Below are 26,771 nucleotides of genomic sequence, written 5' to 3' on the forward strand. Positions count from 1 at the left end.
ATATTTAATCAAAATTAGATAAATCATTAAATTTGACTGATTACGTCTTATGTATGGTCAAATTTGAAATAAAAAAAAATTTAAAAAAATACTAGTTTGTCTTTAAGAAAATAAATTCATTCTGTGAAATAAACAATTTGCATTATATGTTGGTTAAGAGGGACGGGTTAACGAACTATACTACTGAATCACATTTAGGTAAGTTAATTTACCACATGTTTTGCAACACATTCATTTCACTTGTGTTCATTCCTATATTATTACTAAAGTGTCTAACGTGTGTCGTCATCCACCAGTTGAGTATCTTTTATGAATATTTTAAATATATAAATATTTTACTGATTTTGTATTAAAATTTGTTGACGATTAAAGTATAATATTTTTTTAAAATGAATTTAATTTGTAAAAACTCATGAAGATATCACGTGTAAATTTCCTTTTCAAAAATATTTTCTTTCGTATATAATATAAATTTTGTGTCCAATCCACTTCAAAGTAGTTTTAAAATCCAATTTCAAATACACACACTTGCTAAGATCCTTTTAAAAAGTTACATCAACATGAATAGGGGAAGGAGATATGAAAGTTGTACCTATGAATTAATCTACAAGCATAAAGTTAACCGAGATTATCGCATCCATTTACATAAGAAAAATCCACTAATGATATTTCTTAAGGAGAAGTTTCATTTAAATAGAACTTTAATTCACTTGAATCTTTTTTAAACTTTTATAAAATTGCTCATTCAACATTAGTGTTTTTTTATGTTGAACGATAGTTTTTTGTTTTTTAAATTGAACACAATATCACATATTCAGATATTTAAAGAATTTAAATCTCTTAAACTAACACATAAGTAAATCATAGGATTAGCATAGTGATATAAGGTTCTATTGAATTCACATGAGGAGAAATAATTTATTTAGCAAGAGAACATGTATTCAATTCCTACCGTGTGCAAAATTTTATTGATCCAATGAGTTAAGGGACACCTTATGTCTCTAACCTAGAACAAAAAAAACAACACATGCCTTGTAATAACATTCTCTACAAATACAAAGGTTAAGAATTGAGTCTTATAGGACAAAATTAAAATAAATGTCTTAATATCTCATATTGAAAGGGAGAACATAAGTTAATTTGAACAAAAAAATTAAAAGGTAAAATTGTAGTCATTTTGAGACCGAGGGAGTATATAGGTTTGACAATGATGATTTCATATAACCTGCCTTACCCTGCCTATTAGCAAGGACTTTGTGTTTTTGCCGATGAGTTCACCTTTCTTTTTAGGCTTAATTACACTTTTTACTCCTAATTTTTTATTTTTTTGGCAAATTTTGTCCCTACCAAATTAGTTTGATACATTCTAGATTTTACTTCCAATTTTCAAAAATACATGTAAACTTTACCTTCGGTCATTGAACTAACACAATGTACTGACATAGTTACACTCTTTATTTCAAACTTTTTACTTTTTAACCAATTTTACTTCAAACTTTTTTACTTTTATCTCAATTTTGTCTTTAACATTATATTTTTTAGCAAATTTTACCCCAACTTTTATAAATTATTGAGTATGTCTTAAATATTTATTTCCTCGCTTGTTTTAGAAGAGTCAATTGAAACTTCCCATCGTGAACTTCATCAATTTGCAAACATCGTTGATCTTCCTATTGATAGTAGAAGTTTTGAACCCTTTGATATTATGCATTCTAATATGTAGCACCTACTTTTACTTCTAGTATATATGTGATATACTATCCGGCAATGTCTGGGTATTTATAGTCTTTTTATTACAACAATAACAAATTTATTGTTTATAATTGGAAGTTTTGACATTTTAGGATGAGATGGCCAACACACTGGCACAAGTGTCAGTGTCAAATTGAGTAAGAAAAACTTAATTTTTGTTGTGTATTTTCTTAGCGTAGTTTTTTTAAAACATGTGAAAAATATATTAATATGTTCAGACAAAAAATAAGAATACATAAAACAATATTAAGGTTGAGTAAATTTCTTGTGAATGAAATCCTCCAAGCGTATACCATCATCATAAGTCGTGTTTAAATAACCTCAAAATTAACTATCACTTATTAACTTTTTGAAAATATTCTAATCCATATTCCAATACGATAATGTCATAATTTTTGTTTAATAATCTCTATTTTTTATAAATATGGATATATTTACTTTATAAAAACAAAAAAAATACAATATCAAAAGTGCACAAAAATCCCCATCTTTTTTTTACTTTTGTTTCCATCATGTACCAAAAATAGTAGTACTTCAAATATTCTTATATATTACTATTTTTTTGTTAAGCATAGAAAATATTAATAACAACAACACAGCACAAGTGGTACTGCTTAAGAAGCAAAATAGCTATTTTTTTCCCCAAAATATACCTTCTCACTCTTATGTCTTCCTAAAATACACATGTTTTTGGAAAAATTTCCAATATAGGCCACTTTTATGTAGCTTTGGGAAGTTGGGTTTGGCCACCCAACTTTCATTTAAAATATTAAAATAATATAAATATTATATTATATAAATATATTTTTAATTGATTTTAAAAATATTTTTATTAAAATAATTTTTTAAAAAGAAAATAATATTATTAAATATAATTACTTTTCTTGTATTATTTAATTTATATAAGACACTTTGTAGGTGAAATTTTTTTAAAATCTAAATTTTGTCCAATAATAAATTTGCTTTAGTAAAAAAATTAAAACTTTTAATATTATTAAAATAATATTTTTTTATTAAAAAATTAAAACTTTTACTAATAAAAATTATTAAAATTGTCTAATAATATATTTTCTTTAAATTAAAACTTTTTAAAATAATTATTTTCTCCAATTTTTGTTAAAATAATTTTTATAATTTTTTAAGAGATATATATAGATAAAGGAAAATGTAAAAATTTGATAAAATTATAGTATAATTTTTTAGTTACGATGTATATATTTTTTTAGCTAAATTTATGTGTTTCGTTGAAATTTTTGTTTTGTTATGTACATTAATTAAAAAATGAGAAAATTAGTTAGTAGTATTGAAACAAATTAAAAAATACACTGAATAAATAATTGATACACATAAAATTAAACAGTGCGGTGACTAAGATAATAGACGAGAATAATGGAACATACTAAAAATACAACTGCAACTCAAATCTGATGAAACTAATGATAGTCTAAAAGATGTTGTACAGGAGACATGTCTTCTTCCATTTGGATTACTGGTTTGTGAAAATTTCTATTGGGAAGAATCATTTCCAGTAGTTGGATTGTACTAACACCTTTAGCACGTCTTCGTCATTTTTCAATTCTGTTATTTCATATTCGATTAAATTTTTTGAATACTTAGCATGACCTGGTCGTCAAAAGAACAATCGTCTGACCAATTGTGATTCGTGAATTCCATAATGAGGAACCCCCATAGGTGTAACTTGCTTGATTAAATCCTTGAGTTTGTCCATGCTACATCCTCAAGGAATGTCAAATCTTATTGGATTTGTTCCGGTGAATGAGTAACCCAAAAACCCACCTTGGTGTGGTATGTTCCACTTCTCGTTGTAATACATAATTGCATCATGAGTAGGAATAATAGTGGATTGAAGCAGGTTGAGTATACCATCCGGTGTTCTATTGATGGTACACAATAATTCTATAGGACCAACACATAAGTATTGCTCATTACACATTAACATTGTGTAAACATCATCATCATTTTTCAGTTGTAGAGATTGAAAAAAAATTGTTGACCTGCATCTATGAATGGTTGTCGGTAGTAGATTTCATCCACTAATTGATCGTTGATTAGCTGAAGGGTATTATGCATTCTATTCTTGAGTGAATCAAAAGAACAGTCATTAGGAACTCGCATTGGTGTTGGAGTGGAACTTTGAAAATAAACACCTATTTGGATGTGAGTGATTGATCCATTTGGAAAAATGAAGGTGATGAGGACATGACCAAGAGCAAGGGCAAGGATCCACTTGAAGGACTTGGAGGACCTATGACAAGGGCTAGAGCAAGGAAAGCCAAGGAAGCTCATCAACAAGTATTGTCCATACTATTTGAATACAAGCCCAAGTTTCAAGGAGAAAAGTCCAAGGTTGTGAGTTGTATCATGGCCTAAATGGAGGAGGACTAAATGGCACCACTTTGTCTCAATTTTAGAGTGTTTAGTTTGTCTAAATAATGGCTCAATCCTTGTAAAGTTGGTTAACCAAAAATATGTTTTGGGTTAATCAACTAAAAGGGCTTTAGTTTGGTTTAGTTCAAGTTGTAATAAGGGTCCAATTGGCAACCTAGGCATCAGCCTTTTGGGAGACCAAATGGTGGCTGGCTTAGTGGCTGTTGGGGGTGACTTTTGGTTGTCACAATTTCAGTTACACTCAGCCATTAAGTTCTTTTAATTCCCTAGGTTAGTGGCATTAAGTTCTTTTAATTCTATGTTAGTGTATCATTACTAAAATCTAATGTAAAGCTTCTATATAAGTTAAACCATTTTATCAAAAAACACAAGTTGAGTTTTATTCATAAAATTAGAGTTTATCTCTTTTATCTTAGTGAGAGTGATTCTCCTAAGTTCTTGAGTGATTCAAGAACACCCTGGCTATATGAAAGAACTTTCACAACCTTTGTGTGTTGCCGTCGCCGGAAAGAGTGATTATTTCCTTCCTTTCATCTTTAACCTTGTTCTTTCAAACCACAATTCCAGAAAATCCACTTCTGCCCAGAATTATCTCGTGGCCATAACTCATGTTTTACGCACTCAAATTAAATGATTCTTGAGCCTAAATTAAATTTCAAAACGAAATCTTTCACCTCGTTTTGGAATCACCTCATTTGGAGCCATGTAGCTTGAGTTATTGTCATTTCTATATTTCTGTCCAGTCACCACTTAACCTACATTTTATCATCTCATTCTTCCATTTTATGCCAAGAACCACCTTATTAAGGCTCACGCAATTAGCCACCACCCAACCCTTAAATCTTGCCAATTTTCCATCCTTTCCTTAATCAATTTTTGCATTTTCCATCAAGGTTTAATCCTAGACGATCCTAAGTCAGCCTTTGTGCAATGAAGGTTCATATCAGAAGGCTAATCTCGAGTTACCAATGATCTAACTGCTTGTTTCTCCCAAAAATGACATAGTAATAAGATTGAATTTGGTTTGTGAATGTATGTTGTGTGAAATTATGTGTTTGTATTGAGGGTGTTTTGTGTTATTTATAGTTGTATGAACATTTTGCCCCATTGATGTGTATTGGAATCTCATAAGGTTAGAATTGTGTTCCTTCTAAAGGCTTCTATGGAATCCAATGTTTCTTTTTCCCTGATAACTGATGTAGCAGACGTCCATTATAATTTTCAAAGTGAAAAAAGAGATTCTGAGTTATCTATTTCGTGTCAATTTTGTTGGTGAGACATTTAATTTTTTAGAGACGTGTGCAAATTGCAGAGTGTTGTCAATTTGGAATGTAATTTTTCAATTGTAACTAATGTAGCAGACGTCCATTATAATTTTCAGAGTGAAAAAAGAGATTCTGAGTTGTCCATTTCATCTCAGTTTTTCAAATGAGACATTTAATTTTAGAGACGTGTGCAAATTGCAGAGTGTTGTCAATTTGGACTGTGATTTTTCCCTTGTAATTAATGCAGCAAACATTCATTATAATTTTCAGAGTGAAAAAATAGATTATGAGTTGTCCATTTTATATCAGTTTTGCTGGTGAGACATTCTATTTTTTAGAGGCGTGTGCAAATTGTAGAGTGTTGTCATTTTCGACTATGATTTTTCCATTGTAACTAATGCAGAGACGTCCATTATAATTTTCAGAGTGAAAAAAAAGATTATGAGTTGTCCATTTTATGTCAGTTTTGTTCGTGAGACATTTTATTTTTTAGAGGCATGTGCAAATTGTAGAGTGTTGTCAATTTCGACTGTGATTTTTCCATTGTAACTAATGCAGCAGACGTCCATTATAATTTTCAGAGTGAAAAAAGATATTATGAGTTATGCATTTTATGTCAGTTTTGCTGGTGAGACATTTAATTTTTTGAAACAATCTAGTGTAAATTGAAAAGTGTATATTACAAAAAATTTATTTCATTTCGTAAAGTGACCACTGAACACGAACATAAGACACTACATGAAAGCCTCAAAGCAGAAACAACTAAGACATGAATCATCCCTAGATTACCAATCTCGTTTGAATATTGTTTCATGGGATGGAGACATGTTACTTCCTTTAGGCCTGGAAGAGGAATCAATATCACTATCATGGTTTTTGACCCAACAAGTCATGTTGGTTGCTTGGTGGGTTATTATTGTCACATATTATGGCAAATAACTCCACAAATGATAGTGATGGGTTGTTGTAAAAAATGTTGAATATTTGTCGAACATCAGCATCATCTGGTAGAATAAAAGATGTGTACATATAATGTTGTCCTAAATCAAATATAGAGCATCGAAAGTGGAGATGTTGGATATGTTGTTGTGGTTTAATGTTTAGTTTTTGGTGAACAAGTTCAAGTAATTATGTAAAGGTTATGACCTTGTTGACTATGAAAGTTTTTGTGTTGTTACTAACGAAGGTGGTGCCCTCATTAGTGTTGCAGATTTGGTCGTTGTAGTAAACACAAACATATGCAGTTGGCTGACACATTATGGTAGAGATTGAGATGAAAATTTGAAAATGCTATGAATGTCTTTTGTTGTAGTAGTATTTATAGAATTTGTTTATAATTAGGTGAGTCACTAGTTAACTGTGCATTTAGATGAACGGGTAAATGAGCACTTAAGCATATTTGCAAGGGTTCACAATGTGCAAATTGCAGAGTGTTACTGGTGAGACATTTAATTTTTTAGAGACGTGTGAAAATTGCAGAGTATTCTCAATTTGGACTGTGATTTATCCCTGTAACTGATGCAGCAGACGTCCATTATAATTTTCAAAGTGAAAAAAGAAATTCTGAGTTGTCCATCTCATATCAGTTTTGCTGGTGAGACATTTAATTTTTTAGAAACATGTGCAAATTGCAGAGTGTTGCCAACTTGAACTGTGATTTTTTCCTGGTAACTGATGCAGTAAACGTCCATTATAATTTTCAGCGTGTCCAAATCATAGTTTTTTCGATTTTGTGTTCCTATTTTGAGGTGGTTGTCCATGGAACTGGTGCACAATATATTTTTTTTGGATTCTTTAAAGTTTAAACTATGGAAAAAGTGTGTCATGAATATCATTAATGTGTTGGATATAATTTTAAAAAAAATGCAGAACATGGGCACTTAAACATAGTTGCAAGGGTCCAAATCATAGTTTTTTCGATTTTATGTTCATATTTTGAGGTGGTTGTCCATGGAACTTGTGCACGATATAATTTTTTTTTGGATTCTTTGACGTTCAAACTATGGAAAAAGTGTGTCACAATATCATTAATGTGTGGGATATAATTTAAAAAAAATGCAAAATGCACTTAAGCATAGTTGCAAGGGTCCAAATCTTTTTAAGGGTTGCAAACATACTTTTTTTTTTTACTCTTAATTTGAGGTATTGCTTGATGAAACCATTACATGGGTACTTAAACACATTTGATCCCATTATCACAACATTTTATATTTCAATGACCAAGATGATGACCAGTCCCATAGGATGGTGGACGTCGATTACGTTACAAATTTCTTCTTTCCTGTATGACTGGTTCTCTCACGTCATGATGATGTTGTTGTTCTATATCAGTATATTCAGTGTTGGTTGCTATAGCTCAAGAACTTTGTCCTTGTTCTCTAAACAAATGTGGTGCATTGAACTGTTGTAAAGAAGTTAAATATGATGCCGCAAAATTTGGTGTATTCAAATCAACACCAAATAAATTGGTCATCCATTCATGGCTGGTTGCACTGACTGACTCGTCAGTCTGACCAAAAGTTTGATAAATATGTGTAGGAGTACAATACATTGGCTGAGGATGTGGAATTTCAAAATGTGTATGTTCAACACTTGCCCCTGCAACATTATGATAATTGTTGTGCGTAGATCATTTAGTTGTTGTGTAAGAGACAAGAACAAAATAGTATTTTTCCTATATCATTCCATGTACGTTGGTGTATGTGTCACTATTCCTTCAACTCATTGCCCAGTTAAAACATTATTGCGTTTGTTTTTCCAGATATTAATCCACTCCGCATGATATTCCATCCAGTCACTGTAATGATTGTCTCGCATGTCAATTTGGTGAAGTCAATCAAGATTCATGGGATCAATAAGGATATCATGTTGTAGTCCAAATTCTAGCTTGACCCGATTTGTTTGATGTCATTCCACAATCGGAAAACAAAATAATTACAGTACATGCAGACCAAATCTCTATGTCTCTGTATGCATGTCTCGGTATGTGTTCTTCAAATCCTCTATATGAGACCCAAAAAAAGTGAAATATATGCTAACAATGCAACATTAGTAAATGTTAATATGTACACATTGATGGTGTAGTTAATGATAATATTATACCTCATGGCTCTCCATATGATCTATACGAGATCTATATCCTACCAAGTCACCATAAGGTGTGGCCCTATATTCTAATCTACCACCACTCCATCTGAAATATAAAACATACAAAATCTGTATTCATTGTAATGTTATAATACGCGTCATTGAAATTAAAAATTTAGATTTTGCTATATGTAAATAACCTTTTAGCTAGTGGATAAGTTGTTTCAGGTTTTGGGACTCTTGGTGCAATAAAAGGCATGCGGTACCAAGCTCATGACTGCAATAGTATGACACAATAACCTCCAATGATGTCCGACATAGTTCTCTGTACAGGCTTGCTAAACAAGTCGAACCCCAACTATATTTTTGTATGTTGTTCAAATCACGTAAAAGGTTCAAATACATTAGATGAACTTTATTTCCAAATTTATCAGGAATTAAAGCATTGTCAATCATGTACATTATGTAAGCTCTACACTTGGATTGTAGTTGGTGTATTGTTTGGTTCTTCAGGCAATGGTGCGCGCAAGATGCTTAGCAACCATGTCAACTTCAGTGCAGCTCCCTTACGTGCATTTCCTGGAGGAACCTTCCCTAGTAACTCGTCGTATAACTCACCCAATGTAAGAAGCTAGGTTCAATCACAACATGACCATCGACTCTAATGCCTAGATGCAATGCAGCATCTTCGAGTGTGATGGTGCACTCACCCCATGGCAGGTGAAAGATGTGTGTTTCAGGCCTCCATCATTCAACCGATGCAGTGATCAATGCAGGATCAATTTTGCACTGTTTGATTAGGGCAATATGTTGGAACCCAGTAGACGATAATAATGGTATAATTTGTGGTTCTGGTTCAGGTATTGTATGATAATATGAAGTGATTATGTCGTTAATCGTGGTACGTGAATGGTGAACGTGTTGATGACACAATAGAGGTTTATGAGCCACGACAACGATGTCAAATGGTAAATTGAGTAAAAATGATATAAAATATGAAGTTAGGTGATGAAAATGTGGTATTTCCGTGCACCTCTCATCTATTTATCATATAAACTGTGTTGAGATTCCAAAGCACAATACACATTATCTCATTGTAAGGCCTCGATATTCCAAAGCACATTTATAATTTGTCTCATTGTAAAGCCTCAAGATTTGAAAGCATGTTAACACGACTATGCTAGTATCACACATCGAGATTCCAATTCATGTGAACCATGGACCTGTGATTGATTGTATATATAAACGTACCATATCACCAAAGATTTGTGCGTACGTTTATATCAATGGTGACAAGACAATCGTTACTGCTGAATCAATGGAGTAAAAGCTGCCCAATTCCCTGAAATTAGAATGAATAATTTAACATATTTTGTTGTTGTACTACATTTAAGTTTTTCTCAGTCTTTACTATGTATTTGTAGTTGTTCCATGCTTTGAAGTTATTTTTTTCAATTTACTTCAATAATAATAGTCTACAATTGTATGATTTCAGAGATGCGAAATAGTGTTGTACCTAACCCTCACATGCATCGAGAACCCCATTAATGTGTGGTGTTGCACACTTTTCACTCACATGCGTATGTTTACCGCATTAACATGATTCTCAACAATCCACTTGGGCTCAACATTACACTTTATCTCATTGTAAGGCGTCAAGATTCCAAAGCACATTTTTTAATTTGTCTTATTTTAAACCTTGAGATTCGAAAGCACGTTAATTCGAATGTGCCAGTGTTACGCATCGAGATTCTAATTCATGTGAATCATGGACCTTTCATTGATTGTATATATAAATGCACCATATCACCAAAGACTTTGCATAGTTGCATCAAATCAAATTGTGAGAGAAAACAGAGAGAGCAAGCAAAATGAGGTTAGGGCCAATTTGTGTGTACGTTTATATCAATGGTGAAATCATTCAAAGTTCAAGTGCAAATGCAGTTTTCAGAAGTGACAAGACAAAATCATTACTCTTGAATCCAACAATGACGCTGCCAAACATAATCACCGCAATACAATCATCAATTACAGATAATGATGTTACGACTATAATTACTACAATTTGGTATCGTTGTCCTGTATATGAATTCAATGGCGAAGTTCAATATAGGGAAATTCAAATTATTGACGAAGAAGGTGTTTTGTGCATGTTTCATACATTTGTGAATATGGCAAGTGTAATATGTATGGAACTTACAGTTGATGTTCATAATTCATTATCACCTACTCAAGTTAATGACCTAAGTTGGGCCGAAATGGAGCAAAAGTTAGACAATTCCCTGAAATTAGAATGAATAATTGAATATATTTTGTTGTATCGCGTTTAAGTTTTTCTCAATATTTATTATGTTGTTGTAGTTGTTGCATGCTTTGAAGTTGTTATTTTCAATTTACTTCAATAATAATAGCCTACACATGCATGATTTCAAAGATGCGGAGCAATGTCGTACCTAACCCTCACATGCACCGACAACCCCATTAATGTGTGGTGTTGCACATTGTTCACTCACATGCGTACATTTACCTTGTTAACGTGGTTCTCAACAATCCGCGTGAGTTCAGCGCGCGATGCAAAACACCGCGGTCCATACTCATGATGCAACGGACAGTCTGTCATGTACATTAATGTGTGATGTTGTACATTGTTCACTCACATGCGTACACTATTCTGCAGCTGCACAATATTCACTCACCTGCATTGAATATCCTACCTATGTCTCTCACCTAACTCTTCTACCTAAATTTTTCACCTATCCCTCCTACTTAACACTCCCACCTAACCCTCGTAAGTAACTTTGTCTCTAGCCCTTTCACCTAACCTTACAATCTAACTCTATTACCTAACTTTGTTACCTAACTCTCGTACTAAACTTTCTCATCCTATATATAATATAACCATTTGACAACATATCACACGCAATAACATTCTCACAAAACAAAACTCTATTTGTATCACTCACATTATTTCCACTCATCCCACAAACACCACCATGGCTCCACCTAAAGAAATTAAGACCATTATTTACCACAATGGTCACATTGCAGATGACCCAGTTGAGGGATCGGTGTACACATGTGAACCCAATATTTATTTTCATTAGTCGTTCTATTACGTTAACACAATTGATTCGGAAAATTAACAACCGTCTCCCTAATCGAGCAATTGCAAAAGTTGTTCAATTGTTATTTCATGTTCCTATTTTATTTCATCAGGGTCAAACATGTTATATTTCAGCATAACTACTCGACAATGACGATCTCAAAGGCACGATGGAAACAATTCTCCAGAATCCACAATTAAATTCTGCTAAATTTTATGTTGTTACTGGCCTTATTCCTCAACCACAACCATAGTCTCCACAACCGTCATGTTCACAACTACAACTACCTCTTCCACAAAAATTACCGTACAACAACCTGAACTTCAATAATCCAATTTCTTCATACAATAACCTTGAAACACAAGACACATTTAACATTTATACTTCATACACACAACTATTATCCGAAAATGATTCTTTTTTTTATGTCCAACAAACCTCCTTTGACCAACAAAATCATCATTCATCCCCCTTTAGGTCACCTTCACAACAACCACAAATACAAACATCAAACTGAAATGAACATCTCACCGCTAACGAAGATTCCATTATACGATTTCATGAGGAAAGCATGGATGATTTTAGTAAGGATGAGGATCAATAGTTCTTTGATCACATCAATCACCAAAGCGATGATGAGGGAGTTGGCGGACCAACGACACCTCCGTCACCTTTGTTGCAATATCACCAACCTAGGTGTCCAGTCGACTTGAACTTTGACCACCTACCACATTACGTTGATCGACACCATTTCGTTTAGCAACAACATAATGTACAACCACCAACCGGTGCACTCGAGGTTGGCATGGCCTTCGATGAAAAAACACAATGCATTTGAGCAGTCAAAGAATACAACATCAAAAATAATTTTAATTGCAGAACAATTTATTCTGACCAGAGAAAGCTAAACTTCGTATGTAAATCACATGAAAATGGTTTGTACATGGAGCTTAAGCGCATGCAGTTCAAAGAGGAATAAGAAATGGATATTATCAAGAGTATCAGAGGTCATCACACTTGTCTCGCGTTAGTACTCAGACAAGATCATCGGCAACTTGACAAACGCGTCATAGCACAGATCATCCAATCAATTGTCAAAACAAATTCAATCATCTCCATCAAGACGTTGATGGCAGAGATCAAAATGTTCATGAATTATACTCCATCCTACAAAAAGACATGGTTAGCAAAGCAAAAGAGCGTTGGGGATGATTCATGGAAACTAGGAAGAATCATATGTCAAGTTGCCAAAACTTTTGAGAGCTTTGCAATCTTGTATTCTAGGGACTGTGATGGCTGCCCAAACAGAATCCGTGTTTGAGGGGGGGAGAAATCGTATCGGGCAAAAAGATGTTTAAATGTGTCTTTTGGTGGTCCATGCATTAATGGGTTTGCATATTGCAAACTCATAGTACAAGTAGATGGTACATGGCTTTACGGGAAATATATTGGCACATCATTGATAGCTAAAGCACAAGAGAGTTAACCATATCTTCCGGATTGCCTACGCCATTATAGAAGGGGAGACAACTTCAGCTTGGAGTTTTTTCTAAAGTATTTGAGAAGACATGTTACTCCGCAAATTAATATTTCTCTCATTTCAGATAGACACCCCTCGATTATAAGTGCCTACAACAACTCAAGTAACTTATGGGTTCAGCACACATCACATTTCTTCTACCTACGCCACATTGCACAAAATTTTCTTTGCGGTGACTCAAACTGCAAACATTTAAAGAAACCACTCATGTTGGCTGGTGAGAATTTATTTTATTTTTTCGTTAAACTTTACTTTTGATCAAATTTCATAACGTAATAGATTGATTGAATATTTACAGTAACACAACTGGCGACATCTTGGGGATATCTATGCGAATAAGCCAAGTGTAGTTGAATCACTTGATCAATTGCCCAACAAAAATTGGGTACAATGCTTCGATGAGGGGTGAGGACATGACTACAAATTTGCCTGAGTCTATTAATTCTATGTTAAAAAACACAAGACATTTGCGGGTGTCATCGTTGGTTAAGGAGGCGTACTTCAAGACTGCACAACTCTTTACTATTAGAGGCCGACAATGAACAGCAGAGACTCAATCCCCACTTCAAGCACCCAAGCCACGGTTTAGAGTAATGTTACAATCTCAAAAGTGTGATTGTGGTGAATATTAGGCTAAACACTTACCATGTTCTAACGTCATGGTGGCCTGTAAATCTGTCAGTGTTGATTCCATAAACTATGTGTCGCCGCTATTCACTTTACAACACATCTTGCACGTCTATGATAACTCATTTGGTTTACTATCACACAAAGAGATAAGTGAGGTCCTGATCCAAGGAGAAAGAGGACGACAAAGGATCATCCAGATTCAACTCGCATTCCTATTGAGATGGACGAAAACAAAAATAAACGGCAAAATAGAAAAAAAAAATGTGAAATTTGTCAACAACATGACCATAATAGAAACAATTGTCCCAACATGCCTTCATGTTAAATTTTTCCTTACCCAAATGTAATTGTTTAAGTATTTTATTTATAATATAGTATAATGTTCTTCTATAAATAAATTGTTAAACAAAAAGTATTATCATTTTTAAAAAAATCTAATGACATAAACAAACAAATTATATTTAATAATATAATAATATTAAAAGTTTTAACTTTTTTACTAAAGCAAATATATTATTAGACAAAATTCAAATTTAAAAAAAAATATTCACCTACAAAATATCTTATATAAATTAAATAATTATATTTAATAATATTATTTTCTTATTAAAGAAATTATTTTAATAAAAAATATTTTTAAAATCAAATAAAAATATATTTATATAATATAATATTTGCATTATTTTAATAATTTAAATTAAAATACAAATTAATTAAAAAAAGTACCGTACGGAAATTAGAATGGCCAAATCCGACCTCCCAAAGCTACATGAAAGTGGTGTGTATTAAAATTTTTTCAAAAAATATGTATATTTTAGGAAAAACATAGGAGTGAGAAGGTATATTTTGGGGGAAAAAAACCCAAAATAGCAATTACAAAAAATTGAAAGTAAGATTACTGATGAGACCTATCTCCTACAAACAAATTAGATTAGTTACCTTCCCTACATAAGAAAAATTAAATTCTTCCCAACATCAAATCCAGTCAGTGTATAATAATTGGTTCCTATGAGGTATAAAGCTTTAGCCCTTGTACAATGCTAAAATCCATTGTCTACATAATGACGACCCTTTCATGCAACGGTATGAGATTCAATAGTTGCCTACACTGTACCGAATCACCTACCATATTCACAAGTTGGTTATGCATGCACTGGATTAGCCATCCACATTTTTGTGGATACTTTGAAATCTGTCATTTTGCCGAATATGACCAAGCCTTAAAACCAACCTCCTCTATGAAATTTGTGCTATCAATTGTGTCATTCCTAAAGACAATCTCATTTCTACATTTCCATAAAGTCCATGTCACAGAGCTCCATATAATTCCACACTTCGTGTTGCATCTTCTTCCGTCTCCTTAACTCATGTTAAAAATGTTATATAGTAGTTCCTGACAAAACTGTTTGAAGGCCTAACCGTGTACAACATACCTTCCACACACGATCTGAAACTATACTTCATACGTTCAGTTTTAGACTTATTTATTCCCTACGCTAAAATCAACCAATAACACGTCTTTTTCAGTAACTGAACCATGCCTTTTGTTTGTGAATAACAACTATAATTAGAATTAGAATTAGTACAACAACAAAAAAAGTGAAATAGAAGGAAAAGGTTAATAACCCAAAGAGCCAAAAGTTATATTAAAAAAAAATATATGTATATATATAGATGGGTTTTGTGTTATATTGGTGCATATCATAAACAGGTCACCGCATGAGTAGAAGAGTAAAAGATATCAATCTTTGTGCAAGGATTAAATAAATATCTCTTGCGCGCGTTCTTTGTGCGCTAAAAAAATAAAAATATAATTATTGATTAATAGCAGTGAAGTATTGGCTTATAAAATAATGAAAGAGTATATCATAAAAATACCTTTTCACCCAAAAAAAACTGGATTTTTAGTTCAAGCTGAGGCATGCTGAGAGTGTGACTCGAGAACATTCACGGTATGAAGACACAACCAACAGCTTTGGAAGTAGTTGAAATCCAAAATACTTACATCTTTCATAAACAACAAAGCAAAAAGGAGTAGCACATCATATTGTCCTAGATAGATCATAAAAATTAACAACATTCAGGGTAGACAATGCTAACTAATTTTAGAGGCAATAGTTACATAGATATTGTTGTGATTGTAGTAATATAGAAAGAACAAATGCAACGTGGTATGGAATACTATAAAGTCGAATGCTATTTATAGTTTATAGATAGTAAAATTAAGTTCTCCAATCCGCTGTGATATACATCCGGCAACCACCTAATGAACTCAAAATCCAAATGCAACATTCTATTTATAGATTGTAAAAAAGTAATCAACTCATTATCTTTAGTTACTTACTTACTTGTCACCATCACCACATGTCTCTAAAATTCAAACTACAATTGACAACTAACGAATTTAGGTGATATATAGTGTCAGCTTTACATAAAATATTGGTCACTTGTAATATTACTTTCTACTTTCTTTATTAATATATTTAACCTATTGATCGGTATTAACATCAGTCACGCAGAGATAATTATGCAAATAATTATGTAATTAAACAGAAATTTTAAATATTAACATCATGTTATGGTATAAATAAAATTATACAATATATATTTAAATTTCTCTATTCCTAAAATTAGGCATTGGGTAATTAGATAATACATACATTTAAACCAAAGACTGGCATTTCGACAATACCATTCAAACTTCCCGACACATTACAACTTGAGATTGATACCAATAATTTGAAATATCAAACTCATCAATAATTCAACAATGAATTAATTTATAATTTAATATATTATTTTTACAATAAATAATTTTAATATATTTCTGACAAGAATGAATGGAGTTTTTAATATGATTCATAATTTTGCACCTATTCATTAAGTCCCATCATATATTCATGTAATTAAAATAAAATCATTTATATTTTCAGAAAATTGAATGAGTTATCCATATTGAATTAATTATTTAAAAAAAATCAAAATACTTACTTAGAGTAATTAAACACGTATTTGTGATTTTATAAATCAAACATTTTAAAATAATCAATAATTTAAGGCCAAATCAAGTAAATCACTGGATCACTCTTAATTCTCAAAGTCAATCATGTACGTGCAAGATGAAAACATGAAAATGGTACATCAATTAAGTACAAATCAAGTAAATCACTGCTAATTCAACTGTAAATTAGCACCCCGGGCATCAATTAGCATTATTATATTATAGATTATGTAATTAAACAGAAGTTCTAAATATTAACATCATTGTATGGTATAAATAAATAACATGCTCACTTATCAATCATCATTATCATTTATTGATGAATACACTCAGATCTCAAGAATATTTCTCATGAGTGAAAAATTTAAAATTTACCGTCATTCTTAAATTTTATCACATGCCAAAACATGTAAATCCAAATTTTTCCAAGTTTCTCGGGGAAGAGGGCATGATTACTCATATGCTAACGTGTATTAATCGTTTAAGACTCCAAATATTTGCAACCCCAAATGATGATTGAATTTAGAAAATAATGGACTAGAACTAAAAGTAAAAATTAAACAAGATAGAAAAAACAGGGTTTAAAATTTAAAAAAAAAAACATTTATTGATTAAATTAACTGCAAAAGGTCATTGGGATTGTTTACTGAAAAATACTACTAACAGAACTGTCATCATGAACACGCCAAATCGTTTCACCCAATAGGTTTGCTACAGTAAGAATAGTTAACTGGGGGAAATAGTTCTTCTCTGCAACTGGAATGGTGTTTGTGATAATCACCTCATGAAACAAGCCACCGGACAACCTCTCAATTGCGGGAGGACTGTAATTATCCAAATAAAAAAAAACCACCATACTATTAATATTGGTTCGTACATAACCACCCCTCAATTACAAGAGGATTATGATCATCCAAATAAAACAAAACCACTATCATATTAATACTAGTTCATATATAACAAAACCACTATCATATTAATACTTGTTCATATATAATGCTAAACAGGAATGCATTCAAACAATGCCCAAGAAGCTGACTAACAATATTGATTACTAAATAATTAACCATCAGATTTATAAACTACATAACAGGAGAATTTGTTAATTTAAGAACAAATCATTACAAGAACAAAACATGCTTCATATTTGGCAGTAGACCAGATTCTATTATTTTACTTCAACTATTTATTAGGGAGAAACAAGGATAAAGATTAAAAACACAGAAGGCAAATACCTGAAAACGGCATGAGTGCAGCATGCATACACTTCCCTAGCTCCCTCCTCATGTAATAGTGCTGCACCCTTAGCAATGGTCCCTGACATCCAAAATCATTAGAATAAGTGCATGCACCAACAGCTGTTAGTAATTAAAAGGGCAGAAAGAAACTAAGCAACCACCATTCTTGCCTACTCAACAAAGAGGAAACACCATAAATTCTCCCTAAGGAAAATGCAAGCTGAGACCTTTCAAATAGCAACCAACCATCTTCTCAGCAAATGGCTGGATTAGAATAAGACTAAATTTCCCCCCTCTGTTACAATCTTGAGATAGTATTTATCATTTAATTAATTTCTGGTCTCTATAGCCACATTCAGCCGTTCCCTCATAATACTAGAATATACGAATATAAAATTCTGATGCACATAAAAAATTAGGAATACCAAAATATGCAAAAGAACATTTGGAATCTTTTCGATAAAAAGTTCATTAAAAAAATAGATATTACGAGTTCAATCTTCAAATGTAGCCGTTCAGGTAAATACACTAAGCAAAATAGAAAGGCAGGATTTCAGAGCCAACAAGGAACATTATTGAGAGAAGATACATCAAGAAAAGGTCTCGAATGTCAACATATGTAAACTTTAATTAATAAAACAAGCTAAAATTTGTTTGCTTAGCTAGATTTCTTTAACCCAGCAAGTAAACACCAAGTGCAACAAAATAAAAAACACTGGAAAAAAAATCTATCTTCAAATTTCAAATTGGGCATTGAAGATGGCATACCAGCAGTGTCAATCATATCATCCACCATTACAGCAACTTTTCCTTTTACATCACCAATCAGGTTCATCACCTGCATCACAAACATAAGACAGAAGACAGATAAGTTTGCCCGAGGATAATTAGTATACCATAAAACTAGCTAAACCATGAGCACATTCAAAACTAACAATAAAAAACATGAGCTCGGGCAAAAACCAATGTAACTAAGATTGGCCACCAAATAATAGTAACATGGCACCCAAATATCTAACCAGTCACCGAAGCCAGAATTCTAGGCCTAACATTGGAGTATTATAATCCCTCGTTCCCTCTGGAACTCAAATAATTCACAACCTTGTCAAAGTCAATGAAATCCCAGACAACAGCACGACACTAAGACAGTACCTTCGTATCAAGTGGCATGGATCCCAAATTCCCAATTGACTCTACTAATACCCCAATTTTATCACAATCTAAAAGGAACAATAAATACTATGCATACCTAACAAAGCTAGTCACAATTAAAAGAGAAATATCACTGTAACTTCTACAGTACAGTGCATAAGGAGGTATCTTACACTTATGAACTTCCATCTTTTTTAAATGAAATTTAAATGAATATATATGATAATGCCAAAGAAATAATTTAATATACTTCAACACATCAAATAGACATTATCAATGGCCACATTCGTTGATTAAGCAAAGTGTCGTGAAGAGGGCAATTTATTTTTGGAAAGAGTAACTATTGCTAACGAACGCCAAGGAAAACCCAATAAAATCTGTTTAAAGTACACTCTGTTACATAGATAGCAATTCCAGAAGAAAAATGCTGCAGCAGCATGTCAAGGATAATGCACATGTTTTGTTCCAGCTATTACCTCAGCAACATTGTGTCCATGGCGCCTTTTGTCTACAATAGCTAAGGGTGCATCAGATAATTTCTTTGCAAAAGCACGAGCTCTTGCGACACCACCAACATCAGGGGAAACAACCACCAAGTCACTTGAACTTATTGTCTTGCTGGCAAGATAATCAAGGATCACGGGCTAGTGGACATCATAAACAATAGTATTAGGAAACATGTTACCAATAAATAAACTACAACCATTAAGAACCTACTTACCTGACAGTGTACATGATCAACAGGAATATCAAAGTAACCCATGGACTGCCCTGAATGAAGGTCACAAGCGAGAACACGGTCTGCCCCAGCTTTTGTAATAAGGTTCGCAACAAGTTTAGCAGCAATTGATTCACGTCCTTGAGTCTGCCGAGGGGAAAAAAGCTCCATTAGTTGCATGTGAAACCCATTTGTTGACATCATCAAGCAAAATGCAAAAACCAATTGAAGGTAAAAAAATTCAATAAAATAACAAAGGAAACAAGCACACAAGACAATGGGTAGAACTGAACAGATACATCACAAACAGGACAGAAAATTTCCAGAAAGAGAACACAAGTACACGAAAGCATTTAACCAATGAGTAGGAGAACATTGTCTGCAATAGCAATTGTGGATCATAGGTAGACTCCTTGAATAAAACTACCAATTACAAAGATACAAAAGAAAAACAGTTATGTCCAAAATACTTGCCTTTCTATCAGCTCTGGCATATCCAAAGTAGGGAATCACAGCAGTGATATTCTTGGCGGATGCTCTCCGACAAGCATCAATCATTATTTTAAGCTCCATGAGATTCTCATTTGCAGGAGGACAGGTAGGCTGTATAAGGTAAACATTGCAACCTCTAACACTCTCTTGTAACTGGACATAGATTTCACCATCAGCAAATCGCTTGATGGAAATCTTTCCAAGTTCCAGGCCCATGTACCGAGCAATTTCCTAATCAAAGCAACACGGTTAGAAAACCCACAAAACTCAACAAATAAAACCAGCCCAATAAAAAGACACCATATACCAACTTTATTTTATATCAAGCAACCAAAACATCAGGTAGCTACTAGATCCTGAGTTCAAAAAATAAGTTTTTTTTATCCGTAAGAATCAAATACAGGTACCAGACATTTACAACAACTCACGCATCATACTCAACTAACTAATCTAGACCCCCTTGGTAAAAAAAATAAGTTTTTGCAGCACCTATTTTATAACAACAAATTGATGCACACCACGGTGCTAGATGACAACACCTTCAATTATATTGATCCTTTGGATCAGAAATCAAACTAGGAATATTTATTCAGTTAAAAAAAACTCATGTTTTAAAAAAAAATCCACCGAAAGACCAAAATATTATCAGATAAGCCTGTAAAAGTTAGTGCGTCAGTCAACAGCCATTGAATGATGAAAAAGTCCTCGGTCAAATATTAGTCCCAACGAAACACACATTAATTTTCATTATTTAAAAATTAACACAAATTTCAACACTTAATTTTGACCCATTCACTCAAAATATCAAAGTAAACAATAGACAAATAATAATAACCTGGGAGAGTGTGGGATTGGCCGTGCCAGAGAACAATTTCAACCTGTTACTATTTCTGCTGACGGCCTTCGCCTCCCTCGCGGATTCCATGAACTTAGGCAGAGTCCTTTCGTTGAGAACCGGAATGATCGGTTTCCCATTGACGAAATTCGACGATTCCGACATGTCACATTTCTGCCATTAAAACAAAAACAACAACACAATCGAGTGAAAAAAAATAATAATTAAAAAAACGCAGAAAAGAAAAAAAATTGATTAGTGATTAGTTGAATACCACGGTGTAAGGCGCGGAGATTCGGGCGCGGGAATGGTCTACAAAATCTAAGGTTCGGAGAGTGCCGGCGAAGAGAGAAGAGGAAGAAGAAGGTTGAAGGAGTGAAGAAGCCATGAGAGGGGGGTTAGGGTTTTTTTTTTTTTTTGGTCTTGTTCGGTTTTTGGTTTCTGTGCAAGAGAAAGAGGAAGCGAAGAGAGAGAGAGAGAGAGAGAGGCGAATTTGGAGCTCTGTTGTTAGCAGTGGTGGCGGGTCTTTGTATTTTCCACGAAATTCGGCTTTTTATGTGTTCGCGGCTGTGGTCACCGCGACGTCGTTTACTGGTATATAAAAAATGACATTAATGAATTAATGAATCAGGGGGAAAAAATGCAATTAAATAAGGAAGTATTTAATTGAAATACTGTTATATTCATAGTGTGAATGTAATCCAGTTTTTGCTTCAGGTACGGTGCGCAGGTTCATCTGAATGAAAAAATATCATTTAATGCATTAAATATTTAAATGAATTTAAATATCTTGAAGAATTAGAGGTGTGTACAGGGTATTTTTTTTTAAGGTACATTGTACGTATTTATTGAAAGAAAATAGGGAAAAAGATAAATAATTTATGTATAATTAATTTTAATTTATGAAAAAGTTTATTTCAATTTTTCTTCTTATTTTATTTTCTTACATGAGCTTTTAAAGAAGCTTATCAAAATATATCCTTAATCTTAACTTCTGCCTAAAAATATCCTAAGTTCATGAAAAAAAAACCATTTTTAGTACGAGGTCATATATATCCTACAAAAACTAATCCTGGATAAAATTACTAAAACACTTTATGTATTTAACAAACTTATATTAATATATTTATTGTTCGGTAATAAAATTTAAGACTACTTTTTATCCACATTGATATTGATCTAAAGTATTCAATAATTTTATTGATGATTAATTTTTATTGAAAAATCTAACCAATCATCTTTAGTAGAGTCTCATCTTCCAATCATATTTTTTTAATCAACAAGACTCGAACCCGATTAGGGTTAAGTGTAGTATCACTCGGATAAATGGCTTGTTAGTTAGATTCAAGACATTGATTAAATTAGTTTATTAGTCATTTAATTTATTTTTTAGGTTCAATTTGGTTCTCTAATTTTTTTATTCGATTTGGTTTTCTAAATTTTAAAATTGATTCAATTTGATCATGTTATCTAAATTAAGTCAACGGTGTTAAAAAATCACATTTTGTGACCGCTTAAAACCACTTAATAATGATTTCAAACAATTACAAAATGTTCATTTAGACGATAGGGACAAATTTAGACGACATGACCACTTAAGTTAATTTAGACAATGAAACCAAATTGATTTATTTTAAAAATTAAAAAATCAAATTGGACTAAAAAAATTAAAGGACTAAATTGAACTAATTTTAAAACTTAAAGGACCAAATTGAATGTTAAAAATAAATTAAAGGAAAAACTAATTTAACCTTAAAATAATTTTATATTAATTGATTGGTCTACTTCATTGTGTAAATATAAACCGGTTATGAATTTTTACATAATTAAAAAATGTTAAGTTTTTAAAAAGTTATATTTAAAGATAATTTTAATTAGCTGATATTAAAACAATATTTATCCTGCAAAAGAATAAAACAATGTCATAAAAATTTTCTCTTGACTTAGAAAACTTTTTATCTAAAGAATATAATTTTCTTGACTTGAAATAAATTTAATTTAAAAAAAAAACTAATGACAACGATATGAAGAGAGGAGTGGGAATTTGTCTTTTGGTAACCGTGGTTTGGTGGAATTTGTATACTGCCAAAGGAGGTGTTGTTTTGGATTAGGACTTAGGAGAGTTTGTGTTAGTCAAAATCCTTCCAAGCGATGAAAGCAAAGCTAAAAAGTTTATGTTCTTCTTGATTGCGAAATTGAGCCCCTATACGCCGCTGCTTTTGGTTCGGTGCAAGTGCTTGGCATTCAATATGCTTAGGGATGAATATGCGTCGTGCACCACCAAGCATCCATCCAATATGCTTCTCTTTTTTTCTTTTTTATGATATGTTTAGATGAACAAAACTAGAAAAAAAAAATATAGATGTTAATGTATTTTCTTTTGTTAGTTAGAAAATAATAATAAGTTAACTTCTATAAACAAAAAGTTAGTATTTATTTTTCGTTTTGCCTTCACTTTGAAATTTGTATTACATTTTTTTCTCAACTCCCTCACTTTTCATTCAACATTAATATGGTTCCTCTCTTGGGAGGATAGCGTAAATTTGTTCTTATCCTTGTCTAAAAGACTAAAACCGTGTCTTTGATGGAAAAATATTAATTAAAAATATTTAAATATATTTTTAAATCTCCTAGTATAGTATTTATTTAATATTTTAATTCTTTATAAAAAAAATTAAAGGTTTTGATTCCTATAAAATTTGTTTTACAGTTTTAGTCTTTAATGTTAGTTTTTTTTGTCCTAAGCTTTTGATATCAAACTTTATTATATTAAAAGATATTCATTTTGTACCATATTATTTAAGAAACATCGCACTTGTTATCCAATAGATAGTTTAGACATTATCGGTGCATAGTAACACTAATAGGAACTAAGGGTCTGTTTGATTTAGAAAAATTTATGATACTGTAAAGATAAATATTTTTTTTTAGGTTTGATTTGAAAAAAATTCATGAGAACACAAATTAATAAGGTAAAGATAGAACTAAAACTAAATTTCTCATTACTCAAAATTATGGGACAATTTTTTATTTCAGGTACAAAGTGTTCAAAAGACTTACATACTCCACTTATTTATTGTTTCTCATCCACTATATGCTGCAATAATCCTTTATTGTTTCTCATCCACTATATGCTGCAATAATCCTCTCGTGTGATGTATTTCGAATTTACATATTATTTACTAGTTATAAGTACAACAAACAACTTATCAATGCATGTACATCTTAAATTTATATTATCTACTAATTGTAATAACCTTGTTATATCATGTACTTACGACTAGTTAACTTGTTTGTATATAGTCTGTATTTTGAATTCTTATAAAATATACTAATAATGTAAATTATGTTAAAATAATTAATATTAAAAAAGATATTTTAGGAAGTTTTATATTATAATATTTATGTTATCTATTGTTAATCAAACAATACAAAGTTATCATATAACTCAAATATGTGTCATGTATTATTCTTTTAGTTCCTATTACACAACAAAGGCAACCTGAAACAGTATAATAAAGTTTTATAAAGACCAAACTTATATTAAAAAAAAATAGAGACTAGAAGCGTAAAGTACGTATATTGTGGTGACTAAAATCATATTTAAGTTTTAAATAATAAGAATTTAATTAACAAACAATACAAAAAAAATTAAGAAATTAAAAGAATTTTATTTTTATTTTTCATAGTTAATGACTTAATGTCGCCTCTCTGACTCTAACACTCTTTCTTGTCTATTTACCTATGCATGTATCTATCTATGTAGTTCTGAATATGATTATATATAAATAAAAAATTCATTGCACAATAACATTAAATGTATTATATAGTTAATACAAATAACAATATTAAATATCATATTTATTAAATATAATACCTTTTCCATTCTAAAATAAGTGTCTTCTTATATTATTTTATATACATCAAGTTAATAAATAAATAAAAAAGAATAATAATTTAACAAAACTAATTTTAGTAGTATTACTTGCAGTGATGCTTATTAGGAGAATTAATAAAAAGTAATCAATATTATATGAAAAAGTTAACATAATACTTATTTTTTGAAATTCTTTTTTCAAATTTCACATTTATTTTGGGATAGAGGAAATATATTTATCAAATTTAAAATATAATATGTATTTTGTGTGCGGCGCGATGTTTGAGAGTGTTTTTAGGAGTTTTTGTTACAACAAAAAGTGTTTTTAAATTTTTTTTATCTCTTATTTCTTTCAATCTATTTTTCTAATTTAATTTAAATATTTTCTTAAAAGAAATTATTAATTATTATAAAAGTAACCTTATATTATATTATATATATATATATAGTTATCTAGAATGATAGTGTTTGAGGAGCTATTATTCAATGAGAGTGTCTTTAGAAGTTTATTTTACAACAAAAGTGTTTTTATTTTTTTTATCTCTTATTTCTTTAAAGTTAGAGTTTTAATAAGTTAGACGGTTTAGACTTGTCACATGTTTGATTCCCAATTCAACCGGTGTAATCGGTCGATCGGAGCTAGCTAGAGTCTGATAACATGGTAGTTATAACTTACATCTATTTATTTTTTAGAAAAAAATAAACTAGTAAGTTATAACTACAATTGTCTTAAAATATACTTAAGCTGTGGCTTACTAACATTAGGGGTGAGCATGGCTCAATCCGGCTTGCAAACCTGGATCCACTCGTAGTTGATTTGGATAGGTTTAAATTTTTAAATTAGACGATGTATTTTTTAGGATGAGTTTGAGTTAAGTTTTGAGTAATCTCAAACTAGTTTTTTTGTCTTAATAAGTAGAGCTTGATAAAAAAAAAAAAAAATATATATATATATATATATATATATATATATATATATATATATTTATCAAAGATTGAACTCAAATACTATCTGAATGATTCAACCTTAACTTCAACATTTAAATGTTTGTGTCCAATCACTTAGTTATCTCCAAACTAGTTTAATATTTAATGTTCTCTTAAAAAGTATTTTTTAATAACTGTGTATTGATAATAACTTTTATTTAATAGTTAATATTTTATAAACATAATATTATGTTTGTAATAATTTTTAAAAATATGTATTATAAAATATACCTTAATTTAAGTCTTGTAATTCTCTTATTCCATGATTTAATTATACATAATTTTAAAATTAGTATATTACGTTAGAAAATTAGGTTGACTTAATCTTCTCCATATAATTTTAGTCTTGATCAAATTGGGTTTAGGTTTAAAAAATTGGACCAGTCAAAATTTAAAATTAAGTATAAAAAAATGATAATCCAACCCAATTCAGCCCATGATTAATAGTAATAAGTAAGATACCCCTTCTAAAACATATGGAGATGCATGTTATCAAATCCCTTACTTAAAAAGTACAATAAATTCAGAATTCAAATATTATGATACTTATTATCTTCTATTTTTTTCTCAATTATATGCACAACATCGTTACCATTTTTAAGAACCTTTCAATAGCTGATATATATATATATATATATATATATATATATATATATATATATATATATATATATATATATATGG

At 31.2% G+C, this 26,771-nt stretch overlaps 1 protein-coding gene across 1 annotated transcript; it reads right to left on the reverse strand.

Annotated features, from left to right (window-relative positions):
* Window positions 1-17,368: 17,368 nt before the first annotated feature.
* Window positions 17,369-21,812, reverse strand: LOC100807743 (ribose-phosphate pyrophosphokinase 1). Its single transcript, XM_006579616.4, has 8 exons — window positions 21,498-21,812; window positions 21,224-21,397; window positions 20,371-20,619; window positions 19,900-20,043; window positions 19,655-19,822; window positions 18,795-18,864; window positions 18,024-18,105; window positions 17,369-17,612 (listed from the first exon to the last, which is right to left on the reverse strand). Exons 1-8 carry the CDS (start codon window positions 21,609-21,611, stop codon window positions 17,432-17,434), a joined length of 1,182 nt encoding a protein of 393 aa, XP_006579679.1. The 5' UTR covers window positions 21,612-21,812; the 3' UTR covers window positions 17,369-17,431.
* Window positions 21,813-26,771: the final 4,959 nt, after the last annotated feature.

This window comes from Glycine max, chromosome 5 (genome assembly GCF_000004515.6).
Source record: "Glycine max cultivar Williams 82 chromosome 5, Glycine_max_v4.0, whole genome shotgun sequence".
In the NCBI taxonomy this organism is placed as follows: Eukaryota; Viridiplantae; Streptophyta; class Magnoliopsida; order Fabales; family Fabaceae; genus Glycine; species Glycine max.

What these genes read in the sequence shown, in the direction of transcription:
- LOC100807743 (XM_006579616.4), bottom strand. Translation starts at nt 21,611, where the DNA reads ATGGCTTCTTCACTCCTTCAACCTTCTTCTTCCTCTTCTCTCTTCGCC. An exon ending in ATGCCAGAGCTGATAGAAAG is followed by an intron (nt 20,044 to 20,370) that starts GCAAGTATTTTG and finishes TCCCCTCGGCAG; the next exon opens with ACTCAAGGACGTGAATCAAT. An exon ending in TTGATCATGTACACTGTCAG is followed by an intron (nt 19,823 to 19,899) that starts GTAAGTAGGTTC and finishes GATGTCCACTAG; the next exon opens with CCCGTGATCCTTGATTATCT.